The 19,904-nt window shown below is 43.0% G+C and overlaps 1 protein-coding gene across 1 annotated transcript; it reads right to left on the bottom strand.

Moving 5' to 3' along the window:
- Positions 129-3,268, bottom strand: LOC109837137 (tubulin beta chain-like). The gene is made up of 3 exons (XM_020405247.1): positions 2,760-3,268; positions 2,012-2,281; positions 129-1,024 (listed from the first exon to the last, which is right to left on the bottom strand). The coding sequence occupies exons 1-3, from the start codon at positions 3,151-3,153 to the stop codon at positions 354-356; spliced, it is 1,335 nt and encodes a 444-aa protein (XP_020260836.1). The 5' UTR covers positions 3,154-3,268; the 3' UTR covers positions 129-353.

The raw sequence follows: 19,904 nt of genomic DNA, 5'->3' as shown, positions 1-19,904 counted from the left end.
AAAAATGTCGTGATAAAAGCTTTATTGTTGTGGTTGGTGTTGTTGTATGACTCTATGTAAGCTTTGGTTCTACCTTGAGATTTTCCAAATAAGTTGTATTTTTGATCTTATACATTTCACATAGCACAGCGAGAAAACTAGCGCTTCAACAATCCACACATATCCACTTCAACGATACATACATATCTACAAAGTACAATTCAATACTCAAATTTGACAAGCTCGCATAACTATCATAAACAAGCAAATTACTCCCACAGCCAACTCAACAGATACCACCACAATATCCTGAACATAAACAATCAATTGCTCAAACGTCATAAACACAAGCATCATGAGCTCCCTCCCTCTTTCTAATTCTCCTCCTCCTCCCCATACGTCTCCTCCTCGTCGTCGTCCGCCACCGCTTCCTGGTACTGCTGATACTCCGACACCAAATCATTCATATTACTCTCCGCCTCCGTGAACTCCATCTCATCCATCCCCTCCCCGGTATACCAATGCAAGAACGCCTTCCTCCTGAACATCACCGTAAACTGCTCACTCACCCTCCTAAACATCTCCTGTATCGATGTTGAGTTGCCCATGAACGTCGCACACATCTTCAGCTCCTTAGGTGGCACGTCACAGACACTGGACTTGACGTTGTTGGGTATCCACTCGACGAAGTAGGACGAGTTCTTGTTCTGGACAGCGATCATCTGCTCGTCGACTTCTTTAGTGCTCATCTTGCCGCGGAACATGGCAGAGGCGGTGAGGTAGCGGCCATGGCGGGGGTCGGCGGCACACATCATGTTCTTGGCATCCCACATTTGCTGGGTGAGTTCGGGGATGGTGAGGGCGCGGTACTGCTGTGAGCCGCGGGAGGTGAGGGGGGTGAAGCCCACCATGAAGAAGTGGAGGCGGGGGAAGGGGATGAGGTTCACAGCGAGTTTGCGGAGGTCAGAGTTGAGTTGGCCGGGGAAGCGAAGGCAGCAGGTGACACCACTCATAGTGGTTGAGATCAGGTGGTTCAGGTCGCCGACTGTACGTCGTCGTGCACGGAAGAGGAGGAGATCATATAGCGGATTAATCACAAGTTCATCATTTTGATGTATCATTAATACAATGAAACAGAATTATAAACTGTTTTAATGAAAAGTTCTTTTCTTTAAATTGCTTGCGACTTTCTATAACAAAAAATATTGTAATAGGAGAATCAGAATGTAAGTATTAAATTGTTCTGGTTAATTAATTGCATGTGTAATACTTTATAAGTGTATTATTTTGATCCGAGGTAACATGCCAAGTCGCTAAGTAAGTAGCTTATAAGAAAGAGTTGTGTTATATTTCACTGAGCGTATGAATTTTAAAATCTAGATCTGAAAATTTGAATGACAAATAAAATATGGATCTAGTAATTAAACTTAGAATTAACTCAGGAATATCAAAATAAACTTTCATAATGTAAGATGAAAAGATATTTAGGATACGATTGGCGTTAAGCTAGATCCAATCTGGATCAATTATGATGTTTGTTCTGCACTTGATACTGAGCTCTCACCAATCTATCATGTAGCGGAAAGTACTGTAGTTAGAGAATAATGAGCTCAATTATTTCCATGCTATGTCACCACTGGCTATTTTCGTGGATCTAAATCAATAATACAACACTGTTTCTATTTCTGGTAATAAGTTCATATCCTTTCGTACCTGTAGCTGGGTTCAAAGTATGAATGGAAGCAACCGACAACTATTATACAACTGTTTTGGTTATTTATATTAGTATACTATTAAAATGGACATGTTAACCAATAATAGAGATGGATGGTCGATCACGGAAACGAGACTTGGTTCTTTCTCAATAAGAGCTCTATATTTTTTTTTTGTTATTATAGATCTAACACCAAAGATAACCAAAGCCAATCCATCAATTAATCAATTAATCAATGTCATAGTTGGGCCCTACTTAGGCCCAAGCCTTATGATTTCGGACTAAAAAAATGAAATAAAATGGTGAAATGTCACTTACAGCTAGGATTAGTGAGCTTGAGTGTCCGAAAACAAATGTCATAGAGCGCCTCATTGTCGAGCACCATACACTCATCGGCATTTTCCACCAGCTGGTGCACCGACAGCGTCGCATTGTACGGCTCCACCACCGTGTCCGACACCTTCGGCGATGGGAACACCGAGAATGTCAGCATCATCCGATCAGGGTACTCCTCTCTGATCTTCGATATCAGCAGAGTTCCCATCCCCGATCCTGTACCGCCTCCCAAGGAATGGCATATTTGAAATCCTGTCGATCATCAAAATCAAAACGTCGCTTCAGCCATAATGGAATTATCTATCCATCAACTGGATTGTTGGCGTACCAATGAAAGTTATATAATTGCGTATACACCTCTTACGATACGGAAAGTTCGGAAAGTTAACTATTAGCCCTTAAGTTTTTATTGGCATTTTACCAATATTACCAAACCTGCTGGGTAGGGTAGTCACTACATCAGACATATCCGAGTGTCACTTGATGTTAATATGTTGCAGAAAGATCTCCTCTTATTTCAATGTGCTAAATAAGCATTCTTTATAGTACATGTATAAATAACAGAGTGATAACCTGGCTTAGACATCTAATAAGAGCCAAAAAGAAAAAGAAAGTTGAGGTGTATATGCAATTATCATTAAACCATTTTTATTTTCGTCGATCTCAAAAAAGACACTATTTACTAACCACTAGTTGTTACCAATAAAAGCTTCCAAGAATATGTCCGTACCTTGTAGGCAATCGCAATTCTCGGCCTCCTTCCTCACAACATCGAGAACAGAGTCAATAAGCTCGGCTCCCTCAGTATAATGCCCCTTAGCCCAATTATTGCCAGCGCCATTCTGCCCAAACACAAAGTTATCAGGCCGGAAAATCTTGCCAAAAGGGCCAGTCCTGAGACTGTCCATGGTGCCAGGCTCAAGGTCCATGAGCACGGCCCGAGGAACATATCGGCCTCCGCTAGCCTCATTGTAGTAAACATTAACTCTCTCCAGTTGAAGATGGGAGTCTCCAACGTAGGTCCCCTTAGGATCAATGCCATGCTCGTCGCAGACGACCTCCCAAAACTTACCTCCGATCTGGTTGCCGCATTGTCCGGCTTGAATATGAAGGATCTCTCTCATTTTACCAAGCAGGTTTTAATGATGTAACGCAAAGGGATGTAGAGAAGAGAGGGGTTCAATGAGAAACAAAGCTATGGGGGGGTTGTTATGTACTAGTTAGGGGATATACGGTAGTTGAGGGAGATATTTTTTGGTTTGTGTACGTGAGAGAGGGAAAGGGGAAAAAGCTTAAAGAGGTTTTGTAAATAAAATCCGTGTGTGTGTGTGTGTTAGTTATTTTTTATGCACACATTGCTAACATTATTAGTAAGTCAAATTGTTTTAATGGACATTCCGGCTACAGTGATCCTGATAGTGATGTGTGCATCACACTTAATGCTAGACTCGATATCTTTGTTTCTTACTGCTATGATTAGCAACTCCACATTAATTTAATTCAGATCTTAAATGGACTAGGATTGATCTAGGCTGCATTTGGAGTGGACCGAAGATAATCTGATTAAGGGACTTTTTTTTTCAACTAAAAGTAACTGTTCCAACCTTGGACCAGTTGCCAAACACATTTTTATCTCCTAAACCAATTTATTTTCCTTGACTAGTCAAGATGAGTGAATGAGTTGTCAAACAAGCTCCATCTTCCACCCTATTTTTTTCCTCCTCAGTGAGAGGGTTGATGGAAAATAATTGTGATGATTTATTAAAAATTGAAGGGATGAGGGCCATGTGGGAGATGTTGAGATGGATTGATGAACAAACAGCTAGGATTATGAGCTGGACACGAGAGGAGACAAAGGAGATGCACTTGTCTGAGAGGTTCATGGGTTGTTGGGTAGTCAGACTGGTGACGTATGTGACTACCACATAATACAATATTTTGAGTACATGGAATTCATGGAATATGTTCTCATGAATTGGAGGGCCACATAATACAATATTTTGAGTACATGGAATTCATGGATTATGTTCTCATGAATTGGGGGGTAACATAAAAAAATGCTCTTGATTAACTAACGTCCTGATGCTTAAATAGTTATTTCTCATTTGTATCGTACTTATATTTCTTAATTTCGAAAAAATTGGAAAATGATCATTGTTTTCTGCATAAAAAGAAGATAAAAAACATAACCTAGAGGAACAAAAATTTGCTCAGATGGAATTATATCAAACACATATTAGAATTAATATAAAACTATAATCCTTAATCCTCACTATAACTTCGAAATTGATTAGAGAGACTAAATTTGAGATGATATCGGAGCAACCTAGGTTCAAATCCCACTGGCCACGAATCTAAAGCGGATTTCTAAAAATTAGCACTATTACCTGAGTTTAGGTTTCTAAAAAATAACGTTGCTACCTGAGTCCAGTTTTAACCCATAAAAAGGGCACTTAATCTGCGGGAGCATGCAAATATATCTTTTGTGATCTGAGTTTTCCTTCAAACACTTATTCCAGCCAATAATGTATACTTTTTCAAGAAAAGATCTGTAGCTATGATTTATTGATATCAAAGAAAATTAATATTTTTACTTCAAAAAAAATAATAAAAGAAAATTAATATTTACAAAGATATGAACTAAGAAGGTGTGATGTGCAAAAGCCACTTGTCCTTTCTATTGTGTATGAATTATTTCGTGGTAATTATATCGTGCATATAACGTGTAATTGCTATGTGGTGGCATTTTAGTGGGTATACTCTTCCCTGTTTTAAGACTGTAATTAACACCGCTAGAAGTGATGATTTTTTAAGACTGTAATTAACACCACTAGAAGTGATGATGTCCAGCTTTTTCTACTTCTATCATAAGAGCACCTAATGATAAATAAACTGCAGTTTCTACGGCAGATTATCAACTTATAGCTTTTTTTAAGATATGAAAAGACATAATAAGATAATAGTCGTAGATTAATAGACTCGCTTCTCTCACTGTAAACGTTAATCTTCTCTATTATACTTACTGTGTATTAAGAAAAGTTTCTTTTCCATCATACAATTTTAGAATTCTAAAAATGTCCTCACATCAGAAAAATTTAATTGTAAATGCCATCACACTTTAAAAAATAAATAAAGGTACCCTCATACTAAACAAAAGCAAAGAGAATGCCCCCACACTTGTAAGTATTAAAGATATTATTTGATACCAGAGATTTGATTGAGACTTTCCATCTCTTGTAACCTATCTGTATATACACATATGTATATTGATTATGTGAATACAAAAAGTGTTGCGCGCAGCGGAAATTTCGGCAGCACTTCGGCAGCACAACAAGAGAGTCAGGTTGTAGAGAAAGAACAAATTTGATAGAATTAGGAACCACCCAACTGAACCCTAGATCGGATTCCAAATAGCTCTCCTATCCACACGAGGAAAGCGAAATCTCCAACGACAACTCCTAATGCTATCTCTACCGAAGCCGAGAACTCCAAAAACTAAGCTTCACACAAGAATCTTCCTCCACCAAAAAACCCTAGATCTGAAATCTGGGCTCTGATACCACTTGTTGCGCGCAGCGGAAATTTCGGCAGCACTTCGGCAGCACAACAAGAGAGTCAGATCGCAATAAGAATTCTTGTTTCTCAAAGGGAACAAGAATCTGAAGCCTAATATCCCATCAAAGTGGGATATTTGCTCTTCCTCTCGTCAGCTCTAGGACTGCGCGTCGAGGGAACCTAAAAGCTATTACAAATCACACAAATAGCAAGACAACCAATTTTTACGTGGTTCGACAAATTGCCTACGTCCACGGGGCAAGGAGGGGGAGAGATCTACTAATAGAGGGAGAGAATACAACTAGGGTTTACAATCACTCACAATCTAAACCCTCAAACAAACTCTCTTAAATCCCTCACAAACTCTCTCTACAAAAAGATGCACAAAAACCAAAGAAGAAAAAATCTCCTGCACTCAAATTCTTTGCTGTAGCCGCAAGACAAAAAAAAACCTCTGCACTTTGCTCTCTCACAGTCAGCCGCAAAGAAACAAATCCCAAACCTCCTTGGCACAGTTCCCAAAACCCTAGAGACGTGTTTTTATAGGCTTGTTTATCGGGTGGGCCTGTTCACACGTCCACGAAAAACAAAAACAAACTGCTAGTACATCGGGTGGGCCATGGTGTATTCATGCATCCATTGGTGGGTGTGGCTCCTCAAAACGTCCACGTTCACAATTCTCCACCTCGGTGAAGTTTTCCCAAAACTGAGCCGACACCAAAGCAATCAAATGTCTCACTTAAAAACAAACTGCTAGTACATCGGGTGGGCCATGGTGTATTCATGCATCCATTGGTGGGTGTGGCTCCTTAAAACGTCCACGTTCACAAAAAGATTTTAACTTTTCTCCAAAATAATATGGCATCAGAACCTTGAAACCCTAGCAGCCGTCATCCCTTTTTCTTCTTTTTCCGGCCTCCTTCAAGCTATTTTCAGGCCATATTCAACAGGGTTATCAGGCCGCTGATCTTCAGATCTCTTGTGCATTGTTCGTCGTCGCTGAGCACTCTCGTGCCACCTTCCTCTTTGCTTCAAGTTCAGGTCTCTTGGCCACCATGTCCCATCATCATCTACCTCCTCCACTGGTGTAATTAGCCAACACACCACCACCACCCGTCGTTCAAAACACCTGTCACTACCTCTCCCTCAAACTCAACCCCCACAACTATCTATACTTGAAAATGCAGATCTCTCCTTTCTCGTGTAGCCAATCCCTAATGGGATACATTGACGGATATGTTCCCCACCGCTCACCCATCTTACTTTCGCTGGCCAATCCGCGTCAGCAATCAACCTTGAGTTTCTGTCATGGCAGCAACAAGATCAACTTGTTATCTCTATTCTCCTTTCTACTCTCTCTGAGGAGGATTTTCTCCTCATCGTCGGTCTTATGATGTCCTCTGATATTTGTACTTCACTGGCGCGTGCATATGCGTCTCCTTCGAATACAAGAATTCTTCAACTGCATGAGGCCCTTCATGAACTCAAACAATGAGATCTCTCAGTCACTGCCTGCCTCTATATTCCCAAAAACATCTCTGATTCGCTTGCTGCCGTTGGACGTTCGATCTCTACTATGGACTTGAATGCATATATCTTTAAGGGTCTCCGTCACGAGTTCCAGGATCTCACTACGACCCTCAATGCTCGTCCCGAAGTCATTTCCTTTGAAGAATTGCATGCTCTTCTCCTTAGTCATGACTACATTCATGGCCATCCTGTTGTCGAGGCAATCTCTCCTATGGCACATCTCACCGGCACACAGATCCAGCCCCTGATAGCCGGACTGTTGCACGCAGGGAACATCTCGGACGACCTATAGTCTGTGGGCCAGACAATTCAACACTCGATGTCAAATATGCAATGGTTATAATCAGACTGCCCTTACCTGCTACCAACATGGTGTTCTTGTTGGCTCTCCTTCCGCTCACTTCACCAATGTGGCCGCTCCGTCTATAGCCTCCTCTACTTGGTTTCCAGATACCGGCACAAATCACCATGTCACTTTGGATATCCGGCACTTGGACGAATCTCAATCCTAACTTGGCTTCAACAGTCTTCATATTGGTAATGGTAAAGGTCTCCCTATCTCTCATGTTGGTTCATGCACCTTACACACACCTACAGAATCATTCAATCTTTCTAATATTTTGCATGTTATGGCCATTTCCAAATATTTATTATTTGTCTAACAATTCACTAAAGACAACGATTTGTTTTTTAAGTTTCACCCGTCCTTTTTTGCTGTGAAGGTTCAGGTCACCCATCTACTTATCGAACAGAGTGAAAATGATCTTTACACCCTCCATAACCAAGTCACTACTCATTCACTCTCTGTTGCTCATCTAGCTGAACAAGCCTCATCTAATATCTAGCACCAATGCCTCGGTCACATGCATAGCCAACTAGTTAGGACTATAATAAAGAGACATTGTCTTCTTTGTTCTTCTATAAAGTTTACTTCTCTATGTATGGATTTCCAACTTGGCAAAGCCCCTAGGTTATTTTTGCCAGTTTCACATAATAAATGCAACTCTGTTCTTGAGCTTATTTTTAGTGAGGTTTAGGGCCTTCTCCTACTATATCTTCTGATGGTCACTATTATTTTGTTTTGTTTGTTGATGCATATTCGAAGTACATGTGGATTTTCTCACTTTCTCAAGAATTTGAGGTGTTTATTGTCTTGCCTAAGTTTTTGGTGATGGTTGAACATCAATTCAACATGAAACTCAAATTTATTCAAACTGATTGGGGTGGGGAATTTTGCAAATTAACTCCTTATTTTTCTAACTTAGAGATTGTTCATCGTGTCTCTTGCCCTCATATTCACGAACAAAATAGTACTGTTGAACGTCGCAACTGTCATGTCATTGAAACTGACCTTTCTTTATTAGCTCACTCTTCTGTCCCTCAAAAACATTGGCATTATGCCTTTGAAAGTGATGTCTACCTCATCAATCGCCTGCAATGCAAACTGTCCTCAAATCAATCCCCTTTTTAGTGTCTCTTCCGTTCTTCCCCAAATTATCTATTTTTAAAGATCTTTGGGTGCCTCTGTTTTCCATATCTTAGGCCCTACAATTCCCATAAGATGGATTTTCGATCATGTCCTTGCGTGTTTCTAGGTTATAGTCCTATCCATCATAGCTATCGGTGTATTGACCTAAACACTTGACGCCTTTATATTGCGAAGCATGTTCGGTTTAACGAGCTTCAGTTCTCGTTTCGTAACATTAGCTCCTACTCCTCTCTCAACCCTAACAAAACATTGGCCGAACCCCCTTCTACCTTGACCCATCTTGTTTATACTCCTCCATTAAACTCAACCCTGCCCGCTTACTCTCTCCAACCTAGTCCCATAGTTCGTCCTCCTCCTTATACCATCCCCTCCCCGTCTCCCTCTCCTCTGAGTACCCCCTTAGCTATCTCGTCCCTACCTCCACCAGCTTCTACCTCTCCTTTACAATCATCTACCCCAGTATCACCCTACCACCACCCTACCGCACCCATACTATGCACCTGCACCTTAACCCGAAACCTAGAGTTTTGTTTTCTCCTTCAACATCCATGTAGGCAATAAAAATTACCTTTATCCCTGCACATCAACTTGGAAAAAGCAAAAGAGCTTAACTGTCCATCTAAGTAAAGTCAGGCCTACCTGAGCGAAGTCATACCCACCTGAAAGTCAAGTTCGCATGAATGCTTGACTTCACAGAACAGACAAAAACACTAATATCTCTTAAACCAGAGGGAATTTAGTAAAACAAACGGTGGTAAACCAAACTTTAGTTGGTTTGATAAAATCCGTCTTGTCACGATAGTCAATTGTTATATATAATTCGTCAAATTCCGACTTACGGTTTGAAAGTTATGACATGTTCTTTATAGCATGTTCTGGAGCTCGTCTGAAGTGCAAGCTCGCTTGCAAAGGAGTTTAGCTTGCCTGAAGGCTTGAAGCTTTAAGCTCATCTGAATGAGGCTGACTCACCTAGACAGCCTCGCCTACCAAGCTCTCCTGATAGCTGGAAGCTCACCTGCATAAGCCAAGCTCGCCTGACAGCTTGAAGCTCGCCTGAAGGCCAAGCTCGCCTGACAGCTTAAAGCTCGCCTGCATGATCCAAGCTCGCATGACAGCTTGAAGTTTGCCTGCATGAGCCAAGCTCGTCTGAAAGCTGGAAGCTTGTCTGCATGACCTAAGCTCGCCTGCATGCTTGAAGCTCGCCTGCACAAGGCAAGCTCGCCCGCAAGCTTGCCAAGGCCACCCACTTGTGGCATGGGAGAGGTCACTTCCCACATTTAAGGGAATGGCTATGATTCTCCTCATGGTCATATCTAGTATGGGAATGGTCATTTCCCATGATTTAAGGGAATGATTATACCCTACTTCCTCTCTATAAAAGGCCATAAGCAGCCATAGAGAAAGGGTCTTAGGACCTAACCTCTTTGAGGGCGAATTTGAGAGATCTCAAGACCATCTTGGACTTGAGATCCGTCTTGTTCCTGGCACACCGTTGGTGGAGTCTTGTTCTTTAGAGATCGGACTTCTTGTCATTCATGAAGATCGAATTCGTGGCATCTTCGGCCTACAAGCACAATCACTTGTTTGACATCGGTTGATCGAACTTATCCAATCAAGCTTCTACTACGTACTAAAGCTTGCCCACAACCTCGTTCAGATCGTCCAAGAGAAGAAAACTCGACGCAAGCATTCGAGGGAGGTGCCCTATAACTACTGAAGAACCTATGTTAAACAAGAAGAGCATTCTCTTCGCTTCTGTTGTAACTTAATTTCTTGATTTGTAATAAGCAATTCTTATTAATACAAATATCCTCCTTTCGAGAATCAATTTTACTCCCCTATAGAAGATGACAATCACAGTGAGAGAAACTATTTCCTCAAGAGAAATGGTGGTGGCGCAATGCGACAAAATTGTGAAGCAGAAGACAGTCGAGTCCCTTGTGATTGAGTTCGACCAAGCTAAGTATGAGGAGTACTTATCTTCATCCTTCTCTGGTGGTACTGCATCTTGCAGATGCTACAGAGTCGTACATGTGGCCCAGCCCCAAGCGGCCTAAGCAACCACGCCTGAGTGCTCTACCCGAGCTATAGTAGGGGATTCTATCTCCCCCAAATCAATCAAGGCTAAGCCAAAGGCCAAGAATGCAAGGACTGCTCGTTGGGTTGTAAAACGATCCAAGCAGGCCCCCATGCAGCAGGAGACCATGGTTCGTGTTGGTGATCACTCCTTCACTATCAACATGGATCTTCCTCTCTCCAGAAGAGCCAGACAATGGCGATGACAAGCTCTCGCCCGTCAAGAGGCGCAAGCCCTCATCTCCTATGATGGCCTGAATTACTATTCAGGCCTAAGAAGAGCCAAGCGAGAATACCAAGTTCCCAATTCTGGCGAACTGCATCAATCAGGCGAGCCTGCCTACACAGGCAGGCTTCGTTCCATTGGTAAAGTTGCCAAATGTAGCGAAATCAGTGTCCTAAGTGAGCCTGACAATTAAGGCGAGCTTTGCTCTGTGAGCAAGGTTCCCAATTCTGGCGAACCGTTCAAATCAGGCGAGCCCGCCAAATTAGTTGGGCTTCACTTTGAAGACCATCTTCCAAATTCAGGTGAACTACGTCAATCAGGCGAGCCCACCTACTCAGGCGGGCTTCGCTCCATTAGCAAAGTACTCAAATTTGATGAACTACCCAAATCCGGCAAACTCCACAATTCAGGCGACGTTCCTAATTCTAGCGAACCTCGCAAATCTGGCAAACTCTGTAGTTCAGGCGGGCTTCATAAAATAAGCAGACTTCATTAAGCTCGCCTGACAACCTAAGCTCGCCTGCAGGCTCAAATAGGCAGACTTCACCAAGCTCGCCTGACGGCCCAAGTTTTGCCAGATAGCTAAACTTCGCCAACAGGCCCGAGCTCGCCTAACGGCCTAACTTCATCTGCAAGCCGACCTTTGCCAGAAAGGTAAAACACCAGCTCGCCAGGCAGCCGCACTGCACCAAGCTCGCCCAACAAGAAAGCCTCGCCAGGCTGGACCTCACCAACACATGCGAGCTTGTCAACAGACTCAAGCTCGTCCAATAGGCAAGCCTTGCCATGCTGAACTTCGCCAATAGACCCAAGCTCTTCTGTCAAGGCAAGTTCGCCTATCGAGGAAAAATTGCTTAATTCCAACACTTGGTAATTTTTCCAAGTGTTCTTTCAAATGCTCTCTTGAGCCCTCCTCTCACAAGCACTCGGTTGGTCCTTCTAAAACTAGAGGTTGTCACCATCAACCTACAGGGGATTTTAGAGAGTGCTTGACTCGCAGACGCATGATTCACGAGGTAAATCCTTAGTTCCACTACGAGAGACTTATTACAGCAGTACTCATTGGCTGTCGATGTACTAAACCATCGAAGCCTTTGGTGTTCGAGAGGCTCTTTAAGCAACTGCCAGAGGCAAGACCTCCTCACCGTAGACGCAATCGTTGTAGGAGATGAGCTTCCGATGATGTGGAGCTCCCCGCCGCAACTGTCAATGTGACGGGGAAGTCCAAGGCCAAGAATTCAGATTCCTCGAACCATGAATTCTCATCGGAATTGAAAAGCCTCCCCATTGAGCATGAATGTATCTACCAACACACTCATGCCCAAACAAGGGAGGCCATTCCGTTTGATTACACACGCTTAACCCTCGTCTCTAATGACGATGACGATAATTGCTCGGTAGTGGCAACGTCTCAAGCTTCAAGCTCTATTCAGGGTGAAAGCACGGAAGTGCACATGACCGATGTCCCTGATGAGATATCCAGGATATTCGATGAGCAACAAGCAACCATCAACTCCATGAAGAAGATGTTAGAGTAGATTCTGAGCGAGAAGAAGAAGAAGAAAGAGAGGACTTCGCAGACTTCACGGAAATCCTCGAAGCACAAAGATCGGGTGCCTACTCCTTCTCACTCCTCATCCGAGTCATCTGGAGGAGCGTCATCTTCAGGTTATAATTCAAGAGATAAAAGACTTGACGAGTTCCAAAGTGAACGTGACAAATTGAAGCTCCAGACGAATTGGAACGAGCTGGGGGTGGTCAAATCATATCTAGTTGAATGTGATAAAGTCTCCTACCCGACAAAGTGCAAGCCACTGGACCTCCTGCAGTTTGATGACAAGGGTTCTCCTACCCAACATGTTTACTACTTCTAGATACAAACTGGACACATAGTGGGAAACAATCCCATTATGACTTGATTTTTCATTTGTACTCTCAAGGGGGTCTCTTTTGATTGGTACCGCAAATTGGAGCATGGGTCTTTCACTTGCTGGAAGGACATGGAAAGACTCTTCATGGCCAGATTCTTCGACGATGATACAAAAGTATCTATGGCTACCCTGCTAGCTGTAAAACAGAAGAAGACAGAGTCTGTAAGTAACTTTGTCAAGAAATTTAGGAACTGATCGCTGCATTCTCGCGATCGGGTTTCTCAGGACACTCTCATGGAGATGTGCCAGAACAATTTCTCTATCGACATTCTGTCCAATATGGGCGTTGTCGAAGCTCGCTCATGGAAGAACTTAATCCGCCAAGGAGAATAAGTCGAGATCATGCTCAAGCGTATGGATGCTGAAGAGCCGTGTGAATTTCAAGGAGGTGATGACTAAAATACCTTGGTGGTGGAAACCACTTCGTCATCCAAACACTCTTCAAAATAGAGGGGCAATGCTTCGAAGCAAAAGAAGCCCCAAAAGAAGCCCGTGATGACATTTGTGGAGCCTACCAACTCGGGTCTAAACCGTGAGACTGACTGCGAAGAGTTGGTTACTATTGGCCAAAGATGACTGGTGACGTTTATATGCATCATTCGCCGGAGGACCAGCATCTAATGACCATTTTATACCCATTTGTAGTGGAGACGGTCTACTCGAATGGGCAATGTGTCAGCACAGAGGAGGATTTCATCCTTCAACTCACGCGAGATCGACTAAGGCGTCTTTACCTTTAATCTTGATTATCGCTGGAGTGGGGTTAGTCTCGGTTTCTCTGCAAAACCATGTACTACCTCGATTCTTCTCTCTGATGGAGTCATGATGACTTGAAGTTTGTCATCAATCAGATCCACAAAACTATCATGTTAACAATCACCTCTGATAGTCAATTCTTCCACAAATCCTCTTTAACGGGATGGTGGGTCCACACAAAGCTATCATGTTAATAGTCACCTCTGATAGTCAACCCTCCCACCAATCCTCTTTAATGGGATGATGGGTCCACCCAAAACTATCACTTTAATAATTACCTCTGATAGTCTCCTCCAAATTTCCCCCATCGATCCTCTTCAACAGGATGACGGGACCACTCCTACTGTCATGTTAACACTACACCTCGGATAATCCACTTATCAATTCTTTTCAATAAGATGATAAATCCTCAAAGTCACTCTGATCGCGACAACCCTATCACATTAACACTACACCTCTGATAATCCACTTATCAATCCTCTTTAATAGGATGATAAGTCCTCAAAGTCGCTCCGATCGCGACAAGCTGTCATATTAACACTACACCTCTAACAATCCACTTATCAATCATTGTACATAGGATGATAAGTCCTCAAAGTCGTTCCGATCACGACAAGCCTGTCATGTTAATACTACATCTCTGACAATCCTATCAATCCTCTTCAATAGGATTATAAGTCCTCAAAGTCGCTCCGATCATGACAATCCCATCATGTTAACATTAAACCTCTGACAAAATCCCCCACTAATCCTCTCCAATAGAATGGTGGGTCCACAAAACTATCACGTTAACGATTACCTCTGATAGTCAACTTCGTCATTCCCACAAATGACGTTGTTCGATCAGTCGTCACACTCCTACATCCCTAAGCGATTTGATCCATTTCGAGCATTCTAAATATCCATAGAACAATTGATGATATTAGCTGACCATGCGATGTACTACTATTCTAATCAGTCGTCATACTCATACGTCCCTAAACGACCTGATTATCCCAATACCGTTATTCTCACAAATGACGTTGTTCATTGATAATGGCCTACCAAGCGATGTGCCCTATCGACTGCCCATTCCCGAGTAATGACCTACCAAGCGATGAGTTGTTATTCGGACCCTCAAGTGATCACTTATACAAGCGACCACTCATTTTTGGGCCAAGTTGTTATATTTAACGATATGGCCTAACCTAATTATAGCTTAATGGTTGTAATTAACCCAACCCAACGCCTCAAACGACTAAGGGTAGAGAAGAAATTTTAGCGTTAAGTCTAAAAAAACTTATCGACAACTCATCATACTGAGGGGAATAGTATGACTAGCCCGATTCAGACGGTAATCGATAAATGCTTATCAAATCCGTTGATAGCTGAGGGTTTGCTAAAAATTCTAGTTGGCGATCATTAGTTGCGACTAAAGAGTTTAAAGTTGCCAAGCTTGTTGGAAGGCTCCTCACTCCGTCTGAACGGGGATCATTCTGTAGGTCTTAAGATCCAAAGTATTCCAGACCCCATGCAACCTAATTTGGTCTGAAAACTTTAAAGGTGATTTTGTAGGTAATAAAAATTACTTTTATCCCTGCATAGTAACTTGGAATAAGCAAAAGAGCTTAATGGTCCATCTGAGTGAAGTCAGATCTATCTAAACAAAGTCAGACCCACCCGAGCGAAGTCAGACCCACCTAAAAGTCAAGTTCGCCTGAATGCTTGACTTCACAAAACAGATAAAAACGCTAATATCTCTCAAATCAGAGGGAATTTGATGAAAGAAAAAGTGAAAACCAAACTTTGGTTGGTTTGGTCAGCCCCATCTCGTTGAGATAGTCGATTTTCATATATAATTCGTCCAATTCCGACTTACAGTTTGAAAGTTATGACATGTTCATTATAGCATGTTCTGGAGCTCGCCTGAAGAGCAAGCTCGCCTGCAAAGGAGTTTAGCTACCCAGAAGTGCAAGCTCACATGAAGGCTTGAAGCTTTAAGCTTGCCTGAATGAGGCTGGCTAGCTTACACAGCCTCGCCAACCAAGCTTGCCTGACAGCTGGAAGCTCCCCTGCATAAGCCAAGCTCGCCTGACAGCTTGAAGCTTGTCTGCATGAGCCAAGCTCGCATGAAGGCCAAGTTCGCCTTGACAGCTTGAAGCTCGCCTGCATGATCCAGGCTCACCTAAAGGTCAAGCTCGCTTGATAGCTTGAAGTTTGCCTGCATGAGCCAAGCTCATCTGACAGTTGGAAGCTCGCTTGCATGACCCAAGCTCGCCTGCATGCTTGAAGCTTGTCTGCACAAGACAAGCTCACTTGCAAGCTTGCCAAGCCTACCCACTTGAGGTATGGGAGATGTCACTTCCCACGATTTAAGGGAATGATTATGATTCTCCTCATTACCATACCTAGTAAGGGAATGGTCACTTCCCATGATTTAAGGGAGTGGTTACACCCTACTTCCTCTTTATAAAAGGCCATGAGCAGCCATAGAGAAATGGTCTTAGGACAAGACCTCTTTGAGGGCAAATATGAGAGATCTCAAGACCATCTTGGACTTGAGATCCGTCTTGTTCCTTGCACGCCGTTAGCAGAGTCTTATTCTTGGGAGATCAGACTTCTTGTCATTCAAGAAGACCGAATTCATGGCATCTTCGACCAACAAGCACAAGCACTTGTTTGGCCTCGGTTGATCGAACTCATCCAATCAAGCTTCGACTACGTACTGAAGCTTGCCCACAACCTCGTTTGGATCGTTTAAAGGAAGCAAACTTGATGCAAGCATTCAAGGGAGGCGTCCTATCGCTACCGAAGAATGCACGTTAAACAAGAGAGCATTCTCTTTGCTTATGTTGTAACTTAATTTCTTGATTTGTAATAAGCAATTCTTATTAATACAAATCTCCTCCTTTTGGGAATCAATTTTACTCCCCTACAATCCACATGCGCTACTACCATGCCCACACCACTTCTTGAGCCAACATGTTTTACCATTGCTAACAAGGATGCTAAGTGGCACATGGCTATGAGTGATGAGTTCAATGCCCTTCTTCGGAGTGATACTTGGTCTCTAGTTCCGCCATCTGCCACCATGAATGTGGTTAGATGCAAGTGGGTCTTCAAGATCAAGAGGCGGGCGGATGGGTTGATTAAGCGATATAAGGCTCGTTTGGTCACTAAGGGATTTCATCAACAACCAGGTGTGTACTACGAGGAGACTTTTAGTCCGGTCGTCAAGCCCATGACGATCTGCACTATCATTGCATTGGCTGTATCTCATGAATGGTCTACTCGCCAACTCGATGTTCCCAACGCCTTTCTCCACGAAAATCTCACAGAGATCGTTTATATGTCTTAGTCTCCTGGTTTTGCCAATCCATCACTTCTGAATCATGTATGCATCCTTCATCAGTATCTATATGGCATCAAACAGGCCCCCCGAGCTTTGTTTCATTGGCTTTCTCAGGCACTAGTTAGTAATGGATTTACGGGGTCCAAAACTGACTCATCCATCTTATTCTACTCGAATGGTGAGATTCAGTTATTTGTTCTTATCTGTGTTGATCATATTATCATGACAGGTAATGATTCAACGTTTATATCTCGCCTCATCATCTTGTTGTCTACTGATTTCTCTCTTAAGGATTTGGGGCCTCTACATTATTTCCTTAGCATCGAGGTGGTTCTTCAGCCCTCGGGTCTCCTTCTCTCTTAGTAGACATATATTTCTGAGCTTCTTCAGAAAGCAGGCCTCTCCGATGCCAAACCTATCATCACTCCACTCTCTACATTCACTGTTCTCACTAAACTCTTTGGTACTCCATTCCCCAACCCGACCAAGTATCGGCAGATTGTGGGCGCTCTTCAATGTATCACTCTGACATGATCGAATTTTTCCTTTGCGGTCAATAAGGTCGTCAGTTTATGCATCACCCGACGGAGGACCACTGAATGGTGGTCAACCGCATCCTCCGTTACCTGAAAGGGACACTGTTCGCGGGGAAAATCGCTTTCATTAAAGTCATTGTTCTCTTCAGCAACAGTTTATCGGTTACAAAAGATCCGGTCTTTTTATAAGATCCGGTTACAATAAAATCAAATAAAGAAAAAAGATTACAACTTTCCTTATTTGTCGAACAAATCGCAAGATCCTGTTTTGCGGTCTCTTGCTTGTGTGGGTTCTTCGCCTGCGCCGGGGTTAATCCGTGGACCACCGCACGATCTTGATCCGGTCGGTTCTACATGATACGACGGGTGTTATTTCACGAAGGAAATAACAGCCGAGGGGATTATTTCACCAAGGAAATAATAGCCCGTAGTAATCGAAATCGACCAAGCGAAATCAAGACTCTTCTCGGGATCAAAAACCAAGTTTTGATCCGGAGGATAACCGTGTAGATTTTAGATCTGATCTCTCTCGAACTCCTACCTTATTTAGCGTGGATGATCGCCAAGAACCAGATCTGAAAGTCCGAGTCTTCTAAGCTTCGAAAAGTCCGAGTTCTAGCTCTCAATCCGGCAGAATTTCGACTCCAAAAGTCCAACCTTTCAAAACAATGAGCCACCAAGCCTATTTATAGTCATTTAGAACCAGATCTGGGCTCAGATCTGGGCTTGGCCCAGGTGGCTCGGCCACCTAGCCACCCGAGTGGCTCGGTTTTGGCCGAGTCCTCCAGGTGTGTGCCATTTTGTCATTTTCCGATTTCGCTGTTTATCCGAACTCTGATTTGTTGAACTGGACTCTGATTTGGCAGTCCGGATCCTGATTTGGCAGTAAATCCACTTTGGTGTCTAACCTCGTCTCCTCGTTAATCTGCTTCGTCGCATCTCACTTAGCTTCAATGTTGTGGCCTAACGATCATGCTTGGATACATCGCCCGATGGTTCGTTGGTTTGTCGAATCACCGTGCCCAGCTGTGTTAAGGGATCTATAAGCAGTTTTATACGCCTACAGATACCCCCTCCAAAGTATTTTAGCCTCGTTCTTTTATAAAAGAGTCTGGAATACTTTGGATATGATTGTCCCAACCTCCAATCGGTGTGACGGGACCTTGGAATGGCTTATATTCTCGATTCTTTTAATCCTCCAGGCTATTCGATGCTTTGTCGAATGTCTGCAAGGGTTCCGGTGCTGTATTTATTGTCTGACCGTTGTCGGAATTTTGAACTTGAAGTCAATTCCTGATTTTCTGATCTTTAGCTCGTGTTTGTTGTTTCAACATAGAACCGATCATCGATTATTGGCGTTGAGTCTTCATTTGCAACGCGTTGTCCGGCGTTTGACACAGTTTATACTCGTACGTCTGCTGGAGTCTTGAGAAGCAGTTTATACTCTTATACTTTTCGGAGTGTTGTTGAGTTATCCTTAAGAATATTTTTAGAAAAATATTCTCCAGAAACTTCTCAACAAAAATAGGGAATAGTTTATACTCATATACCTTATTGGAGTATGGCAGTCCCAAATATTGGGCTGCAGGACCAACTATCAAAGCTGATACTTAAATGATTCATGTTTATAGAATTTTTGGCAAATTCTCAGCCATCAACGGGTTTGATAAGCCTTTACCGACTACCGTTTGAGTCGGGCTAGCATGCAGATTGTTTAGACCCGTTCTGCATGTAACGTTGTGCTAAGAGAGTGAATTCTCTGAGACTTTGTGCTATGATGTCGAATACATAGACTTCCCCATTGTTACGGGAATAGGCTACCCGGCGACACGTGTTAGGTGTTGACTTTAGGATTTTTGGCTAACCCCCAGCCTTCAACGGATTTGATTAGCCTTTACCGACTACCGTTTGAATCGGGCTAGCATGCAGATTGTCTCAATCCGTTCTGCATGTAACGTTGTGCTAAGAGAGTGAATTCTCTAAGACTTTGTGCTATGATGTCGAATACATAGGCTTCGCCATTGTTACGGGAATAGGCTACCCGGCAACACGTGTTAGGTGTTGCCTTTAGGATTTTTGGCTAACCCCTAGCCTTCAACGGATTTGATTAGCCTTTACCGACTACCGTTTGAGTCGGGCTAGCATGCAGATTGTCTAATTTTTGGCAAACCCTCAGTCTTCAACGGATTTGATTAGCCTTTACCGACTACCGTTTGAGTCGGGCTAGCATGCGGATTGTCTAAATCCGTTCCGCATGTAACGTTGTGCTAACGGAATGAACTCCCTTAGACTCGCTACTACGACTTCGAATACGTAGACTTCGCCATTGTTACGGGAATAGGCTACCCGGCAACGTGTATTAGACGCTGACTTACCCCTACTTAGGCTTCGGGATAAAAGTCCCCAGAATCAGGTTCTGGTGTCTTTTTCCGCGGAGAAAGACTA

The sequence above is a fragment of the Asparagus officinalis genome, chromosome 4 (genome assembly GCF_001876935.1).
Source record: "Asparagus officinalis chromosome 4, Aspof.V1, whole genome shotgun sequence".
Classification (NCBI taxonomy): domain Eukaryota; kingdom Viridiplantae; phylum Streptophyta; class Magnoliopsida; order Asparagales; family Asparagaceae; genus Asparagus; species Asparagus officinalis.
Note: the sequence above shows the minus strand (reverse complement) of the source record. Positions and strands in the feature narration are given on the sequence as shown.

Coding starts and splice junctions, on each gene's coding strand:
- LOC109837137 (XM_020405247.1), bottom strand. CDS start 3,153: ATGAGAGAGATCCTTCATATTCAAGCCGGACAATGCGGCAACCAGATC. Junction 2,282..2,759: donor GAATTGCGATTGCCTACAAG/GTACGGACATAT, acceptor GATGATCGACAG/GATTTCAAATATGCCATTCC. Junction 1,025..2,011: donor CAAGCTCACTAATCCTAGCT/GTAAGTGACATT, acceptor GACGACGTACAG/TCGGCGACCTGAACCACCTG.